Source organism: Nelumbo nucifera, chromosome 7, assembly GCF_055504915.1.
Source record: "Nelumbo nucifera cultivar China Antique chromosome 7, China Antique-T2T, whole genome shotgun sequence".
Lineage (NCBI taxonomy): Eukaryota > Viridiplantae > Streptophyta > Magnoliopsida > Proteales > Nelumbonaceae > Nelumbo > Nelumbo nucifera.
The window spans coordinates 26,679,808-26,688,255 of record NC_142655.1 but is presented as its reverse complement, the minus strand read 5'-3'; the positions used below and the strand labels follow the sequence as shown (position 1 = coordinate 26,688,255).

At 39.3% G+C, this 8,448-nt stretch overlaps 1 protein-coding gene across 3 annotated transcripts; it reads right to left on the bottom strand.

The window, feature by feature from the left end:
- Window positions 1-252: 252 nt before the first annotated feature.
- LOC104593417 (Leucine-rich repeat protein kinase family protein) lies at window positions 253-6,119 on the bottom strand. 3 transcript variants are annotated; one of them, XM_088891853.1, is made up of 4 exons: window positions 5,747-6,117; window positions 5,455-5,604; window positions 3,912-5,251; window positions 253-1,334 (listed from the first exon to the last, which is right to left on the bottom strand). In XM_088891853.1, the coding sequence occupies exons 3-4, from the start codon at window positions 5,143-5,145 to the stop codon at window positions 658-660; spliced, it is 1,911 nt and encodes a 636-aa protein (XP_088747979.1). In that variant the 5' UTR covers window positions 5,146-5,251; window positions 5,455-5,604; window positions 5,747-6,117; the 3' UTR covers window positions 253-657. The 3 variants fall into 3 exon arrangements, with proteins under 3 accessions (XP_088747979.1, XP_010251542.1, XP_088747978.1); XM_010253240.3 differs by having other exon boundaries at window positions 3,912-5,604; window positions 5,747-6,119; XM_088891852.1 differs by having other exon boundaries at window positions 3,912-6,118.
- Window positions 6,120-8,448: the final 2,329 nt, after the last annotated feature.

Sequence of the window (8,448 nt, the reverse complement as noted above, 5' to 3'; positions counted from 1 at the left end):
ATTGATTCAATCCAATCCAATCCAATCCAATCCAATATATTTCCATTACAGTTCTCTGTTTCATTGTTATAGTATAGCCATTTAAAGTCGAACTCAATGTAAATCCCTGTTTCAGCTGGGTGTGTTGTTCACACTTCACACAGAATCCATATTTTCTGTTTCCACATTATTAAGGGTTATATACTCGGAAAAAAGAAAAAATGAAAACTACTAACTTGTTTCAGAGTCGGGTCCGATTGTCCAAAGGCGACATTTGAAATGAATGATCAATCATTTTCTTGGGTTCATGGGGGCTACACAACGGGGGTAGCTCGTCCCCTTTCCCAGAACCCCTAAATCCTGGTAACAGCGGGATATGAAAAGTCTCCGCTACAACCAGCCAGAGAGAGACCTGAAACTTACAACCGAGCAAGTTGACACCGTCCAATGGATCAATCATGGAATATGCCCTAGCTGACTTGACATCGGGTTGATAAAACTAGTCACGAATGACGAATTTTATCAAAGAAAACAAACAAATGAAAACGTAAAACAACAAAGAGACAAATTGAGGTATGGGCAACTTCGACAAAGAAGAATTAAAAAAAAAAAAAAATTACCAAGATAAAAAATACATCACAAACTGACTTGAACAAATGGTTGAAGACTATGGTGGGCTCACTGTTGAACGGAACTGGATTCCATCCCTCCACCCGCGCGAGGTAATTGTTGTGGTGTTGGTGTTGAACTTTCTGATTTTGTTTCCGTCGACTGACGGTCTCCGGTGTCAAGCCGTCTTATGTCCTCAAGCATCTTAACCACATCAGGCATCTTCGGCCTCTGCTCCGGCATCCTGACCACGCAGGCCATTGCTATCTGTAGCATCCCTACCATCTCTTCCTCTATGTTAGGATACCTCATCAGCTCCACATCAAACACTTCTGCTGTCCACTCTTCCCGGACTACAGAGTGAACCCACCTGACCAGGTGAACCACCTCGTCACCACCTGTAGCATGTACAGGAGACTTGCCAGTAAGAAGTTCAAGCAACAACACTCCATAGCTATAGACATCGGATGCTTGGGTTGCCTTCCTGGTATCAAGCACTTCAGGCGCTCTGTACCCTGCAGCACGGGAGATAGGTGGGGCCACTGGGCTCATTAGTGCTGCTAGGCCGAGATCAGATACACATCCATAATTTTGAGAATTAAGGAAGATGTTGGATGATTTTATGTTCCCGTGGACAAGTTTTCCACCGCTCTCTGCATGGATGTAGGCAATGCCTCTTGCTGCACCAATCGCGATTCTCAGTCGGGTATCCCAATCCAGAGGAACCCTTTCCTCCCCTCTTCTACCTGCACATAAACGAAAGCAAGCATTAGTGGACACTTGAGCCTTTTTAACAAGTAAACCCCCCGCTAAACTGAAAGACTCAAGACCCTCCATTTAATAGGAGGGTCCACTTGGGATTCTTTCTAGGAGATATTTATGATCAAACTTCTAGAAGACTAAAATGCATTCATTCACTATTATATATCCGGTTGCATTTTGACCTAAAAGACATCCAAGATGGGCTCCTCCTACATGGCACATCTCCCCCATCGTGGTAGTGCTCAAATTCCCTTCTCTCTGCCAGAGTCAACTTACTTCCTGTGCCACTACCAAATGGGCTAAAAAAGTACAATTTGTTAACTACGATCAACTTTGTTTCGGAATTGTAAGCATGATAAAGCAAATAAAAATATTTCCCCAATTTGAACTGAAATGGAATATACGCTAATTCAGGATGAGACACCAGATCAGTGACGCATATTTCTTTCCCTGATATTATATTTAGAATAATCTGTCTCTATAAAGGAATTTTGAATTTATTGTAACTATATAAAATGAGATAAATAATTATATTCTCCATAATTAAAGGTATGATTGTATTGCTACTTGGATTAATCTGAGAGGATAAACCAAAATTGTTCAGATACCAAAAAAACAAAAAAAAAAGTTGGGATTACTGACTTGTGGGTACTGGGTGTTCAGTTGACTGGTGAATGGTGATAAACAAAGAACACAACGTCCCTGCCTTTTACTTGAATTGTAAAAAGGTTGAATTGGTGAAAGATTAGTCTGTTTATACCTAGGAATGCCAAATTCCAAAAATTTCATCAATCAAACGGCCATTGCTAAAGTGCTTTTCTGCAAATTTATGATCAATGTTCTCCTCGAACGCACAAGATTAGAATGTTCTTGTCTGAGAGAGCACTTTGTGATATCAACCAAATGTGTTATTTAAAATGTTTTATTCTTTTGCTCCCCATGGTGAACTTGAATAATGTTGTTTATTATTTGGAGAGAAATGGTTCAGGGTATTTTTTTTGGATTAATAGAAATGGCCCAAAACATTATTCATCAAAAAAAACGCCCAAAACATTACCCTCTTGCTTCCTATCAAGGCCCCGAATGGCTGAGAGCCTGGGACCAACATTTGGTAAATACCTTTTTGTATCTGACGGTAGAGTAGTTCAATACAAGATTGGCCATGTGGAAGAAGAGACATCTTCTTACGAGGTATAGAATCACATTGATCAAAGTCAACTATTTTTTTTTTCGGCATTTATTTTTCTGTCAATTTTTCTGGTACCTGCATAGCATTTGGTTATTTGGGGAAACAGAATGGGCGTTGTATCCGGCACTTTTGTGTCATTTTGGATATTTGGAAAATAAAGAACAGGAATTCTAGGGGTGCTTTGTTTTAATTGTTTCATCAATGTTTTAAGAACCTACAAAGTGCTGATCTCCGCTTTGGCATTCACTCAAAGTTGCAGACAACTTTCAGTGGAATTTGAAATAATGCTGAACTAGTTTATGAGTTAAAAGGCACACATGCTTTCTTTATGAAATCACAAGAGATGTGTAATTCTTGTCTATTTAGGGGGTTCGCTACATTTAAAGTATGTCTTCGACTAAGTTGAAGATCTTTCTATTCTTCAAGGTTAAAGTTGGTCAAAAGTCTAAATGTTAAGCTCATAATCAGAAATAACTCAAGGAAAGACATGATCAATGGTGAAGCAGGAGGAGAGAGAGGTGTGTTATGTACCCTTTGTCATGCAAGGAACCTAGTTAACCCATTTGCATCCTAGTTGGGGGTTGACTCCATTCTCATGTCAAAATTTCAGAGAATCTCGTCCATTTGTTTCTTTCTTGTTTGAGGATCTTTATCTAAATACTAGATCATTTCCTGCAATTCTGATGTGTTATTGCTTCAATGTTCAATGAACTTCCGTTTGTTTCAGTCAGAATAGGAATCAAAATGGTCAATTCCCATGGTCTGTATGGTTCAGACAGGAATGGGAATGGGAATTAGAATCAACAGGAATGGGATTTCATTCCCAATGGAGGGGCAGGGAATGGCCATTCCCTCAAATGGGGGAATGCCATTTCAGCAGGAATAGGAATGGAATTCCAATTCCGCCCAACTAAACAGTTGGAATCAAAATAATCCATTCCCATTCCAATTCCAGACCCCTATTCCCTCAAACCAAATGGGGCCTTATGTCTGGTGATAATAAACACCAAGAGAGTGAGTCTTAGATGTTTCTGGACTTGTGTTTCTGGTATTTCCTCCATATTCAGAGAAACTAGAATTTTAATTAGCATATACCCATTAAAAGTATGGGTTCTATAAATAAAGAACAGAACAAATATTATACTTGACTAAAATGTGGGAAAAAAAAACAAATAAAAAGCTACGATACAGACCAACTTAGAAACTGATGGAGAATTGTAAGAATGCCATGCATCAAGAATGGACCAACCATTAGGAAGGAAATAACGACAAGTTAGATTCTTAGTTGATGGTTTCTCAGGGAGAAAAAATTGACTAATTATCTGAACAAAAAGTAACAGAAATGACAGGTTGAGAAAAAAGTACAGCATACCATGTAACAATGCTGAGACGCTCCCCTGAGTGTAATAGTCATACACCATAAGCTTCTCATCCTTGGAAAAGTAATAAGCCCTTAGCTCAGCCACATTCTCATGCCTAATACTCCCAACCAACTCCATCTGCTGCTCAAACTCCTTCTTCCCCACACTCAGCTCCTTCAATCTCTTCACCACTACAGTGATTGCATCCTCCAGGACCGCCTTATATGATGTGCCGAACGTCCCCTTCCCCAGCACCTCCGCAGAAGCCCTCAACAAATCTTCCAAATCGAATGCATAATTACAACCTTCGAAGAAAACAAGCCTGTTATTCCTGTCTTGGTTCCCTTGAACCGCTTTCTCTGGAGACCTTTCACCCTTTTGTGACTTCCCCACAAATCCATCATCGCCTTCCCTTTTTGAGCAGAAAAGAATTAGTAGGGTAGCAATAGACAAAAACCCCAGAACGCAGCCGCCTATTATGATCCCCAGAAGGGTTGACTCGCCAAGCTTCTTAACGTTTCTCGACCCATGAAACGGTTGAGGAGAAGGTGGACTGACAGCAATAATCGGAGGAGGAGAATTAGGAAAAGAAACACTGTTACCAGAGAATGCCAAATTCGGAAACTTCTGAAGAGATTTCGGGACAGTTCCTACGAGACTGTTGTTGGCTAGGTTTAGTTGCTGCAGATTTGGAAGTTGAAGATCTGGGATTTCACCGGAAAGTGAGTTATTAGCGAGGTTTAGAGCGGTCAGCTGAGTCAAATTCGAGAGGGACGAAGGAATGCTGCCATTAAACGCGTTGAAGGAGAGGTTGATGATGGTGAGGTTTCTCCAAACTGAGAAATCCGATGGCAACGGACCGTAGAATTTGTTAAACTGCAGATAGAGGAAAGAGAGGTTTCTGAGATTGGCGAAATCAGAAGGGAAAGGACCAGTTAGACCGTTGGATCTGAGACTTAAAATCTGAAGAGCGGAGAGGCGACTGAGAGTGTTTGGAGGAATTCGGCCTTGAAATCCAACTCCGGGCAAACGAACGGCTATTATTCGAGTTTTATCGGAGTTACAGGTCACTCCCGTCCAGCAGTCACAGACGGGACAGGTCTGGTTCCAGTTGAGATAGCGCGAATGAGGTATGCTGTTGACGAAATCGAGCAAAGCTTGTTTATCTTCTACTGGATCCGCGGCCCCTGGCCAGAAAAGCAATCCGAACAACAGGATGAAATAGAAAATGAGCCGAGCGTCCATTGAGTTGCTCACGAGCTAAAAGTCGAACAGTTAATTAAGAACACCGTTAAAAAACGAGCTCCTCCTGCGAATATCGGCGGCAGATGTAGCACTCTTCCCGGCACATCTACGGAGTTTTAGACGAAGAAAAGAAAATGATGTAGAAACAAAACAAGATATTTCACTATTTCGACTTTCGCTGTTAAAACTTAAAAGTCGAGCCGTTTCGGAGAAACTTCCCTTAAAGGTCGAGCTCGCACACTTAAATCGGCAGTTTCGGTCAAAAAAGACTGAGCTTCACCAAGAATCAGGTTCTTTTTGTTCTTTTACCTTTTGCTTTTCTTTTCTCCTCCCCGGAGTGGCGAGTCGAGAACTTGAGGAAGAACTTCTTGCTTCCTAGAGAACTGAGCGCTGTAAAATGAAACCCTCACCGTCTTCCCCCCGATCTCATCAAAGGAGAACTCTGTTCACCGGAGTTCACTGATTTTAAAATCAATGACAGAGAACCAAGACTTGTAGTTTAGAACTTGAAAATGGAGAAAAGAAATGAACAAAGACAGAAAACCGACACATTCTCTGAATTTGAGAACGGTAGCTAAAGACCGAAGAAGAAATCTCTGACCTGGTTTTGCTTGAGAAATCAGGAATCTATGTTTGAATAATCATTGGAACTGCGTTAGAAGGCAAGGGAAAATATATATATATATTTTTCCGGATAAACAGGGACACCTGCCATGTGAAGGCGGAGAGAAGCAGGGGGACTATAAAATTTAAAAGAATTGGAGGAGAAGCAAGGAGGACTCCTGCATTTCCGCCATTAATGGCCACGACGCAGAGCATTTGGAGCATGAAAACCAACACATGGTCATTAAAGGCTCCCCGAAAAAGCAGTTTAGGGTTTTTCGTTACAGTCACTAAACTGCTTTTCTTCACTGTAACTGACAGTACTCCAGAAAAGAAATAAATAAATAATAGAAAAAAATTAAAGAAACATACAACAACGAAAGGCGGGAGAGGGTTTCGTATTTATAGTCCTCGTTAGCTGCAGGACCAAATCAGCTAGCACGTGGACGTAGCCTTAGGCTAAAACCCTGAAATCATGACCATTGATGTATTATGTGGCCCTGGCTACATCAGCACATCAAGGACCGAGATCAGAGGTCTTACTGTTTTAGCTCAACTGCTCAAATACGTCCTTAGGCGTAGCTGATATTTCTTCGTGTTTGTCTATACGCTATCACTGCTGGATTTGTTGACCTTACGCTGACATGGGCTTGGGACCCATATGGATCAGGTTATCGTAAGGGTGACGATCAAGCGAGAGCCCTCTCATCCCAAAACTCAAAACCTCCAACGGTTCCGTTAGATAACGGCTGAAGTGGCTGAACCGAATATCTTGCAATGTTTTAAAAACCGACCCGGAGGTCGAATCGTTTTTGCCTCTGGTCGCGGGCCACCGGTTCGACTAGTCGGGTCAAATATATATATATATATATTAGCAATAAATAATGTATAAATTGTGTTAGATATATTATATGTATTATTTTATATTTAATATATGTTTTTTATTTAGTTTTTAATTTTTTATTTATAAAATATTAAAAGTTGTAATTTGAAGCAAAAAAATGATTTTTTTTCACAAAAATAGTGGGGTAAGGCACCTATGGTGCCTTAGAATGCAAAATTAAAAAAAATCACCCTAATCAGACATCGGAGTGCAAAATTATGTCCTCTGAAAGTTTGTATGTATTCAGTGTGCAACTAGTGACCCGGTCATCGGGTCAAACGGGTCAATCGTCGAACTGGTAGGTCGAGCTGTTCTTGACCAAGTCAACGGTTTTTTACTGTCTGACGGTCTTGACTGAACCAGACTTATAATTCTAGTCGGGTGACGGTTCAAACAGTTCGACCGATCGGGTCAACAACAGATTGAAAACATTGGTATGTTGGTCTTTTTAGTTTTTAAGACCCGTTTCTATTGAAAACAAAGGGTTTCATGGAAAATGCTTTATTTATAAAGAATTATAGGATTGGCGGATGACAGAATATGTATTTTCCTTTGGAAAAATTTTAGGGCTATTTCTCTCACTTAGGCGTTAATGGTCCCATTAGTTTATTAGATTTTGAGAGGGTGCAAAGTTAGTGAATGGGATTTTGGTTTTCATTGACATAAAATCCATGTTTTGTTTTTTTAGATTCATGTGGAATCTATGGAAAATTTATTTTTGATGGGTATTTATTTTCCCACCTAGGGGAATTTGGGGCAAATTTGCCTATTTTAATAATGACTTTTTATGGTTAAAAAGGGAAATAAAAAAAATATGGGTAAATGTAATTACCCAAATCAATAACTTATCGAAAAGCGATTTGGGCCTTAGTGTTACCTTTTGCCGACATGTATATTCCCATGGAGTAGGAAGTTATCCAAAGTGTTATGAGACTAAATATCTCTACCTTTCGCCATTTATTTGATCAGTTGAACTGTTTGAACCATTTAAGATTTTGGGTCTGGCTTGCATGAAACCCCACCACTTGATTAAAAATTGTTGATTTGTTCGAAAATTGTTTGACCTGAGTTGTTGAACCATTGATCTATTTGATATGGTCACCAGGTCGCGAGTTGTACGATCTGACTCGTTCAACCCAGACAATCGAACCAGTGACCCATAACCCAAAAACAAACAATTCAGCCTTTGGATTAGTTTTTAAAACATTGAAAGCGATAAAGTGATAATAGAGTAAAAACATTTTCTTGCGAACATTGACCAATGCATATTTACCCACAAAAATATGCTCCCAACAAAAAATGACACCTTAGTTAATAGTGATTAAAATAGGTATACGATGAAAAGAGAGGTGATTTCCCCTCCTAATTGGGGAGGGATATGCATATGGTGCCTGATCTTTTAAGCCATTGGGTTGGGTAGACTGTTTATGGGATGTCTGTGTGTCCAAACCCAAATTATCCACAGACATGTATTATATATTAAAATGCAATTGTCCACATCAAATTTCCTAAATTATTTTTCAATCCCTTTAAAATTTTGTGATTTTTATGAATTTTATAAAATAAAAAGTTAAATATAGGACTATTTAATTCTATCAAGGTTTTAAAAGGATAAAGGCATAATATATTGGTAAAAATAACATATAATATACTTAAATTAGAATGATAAAAAGGTACAAATATCTATAAAATAGAAATTTATAATAAATAACTTTCGATATTTGAACAGTAAATAAAATAATAACTGACCCACCCCACACCCCACAAACATTTTGTTAAAACGAATAGGCATTGTATAGTTAGTAGTTGGAGGCAAC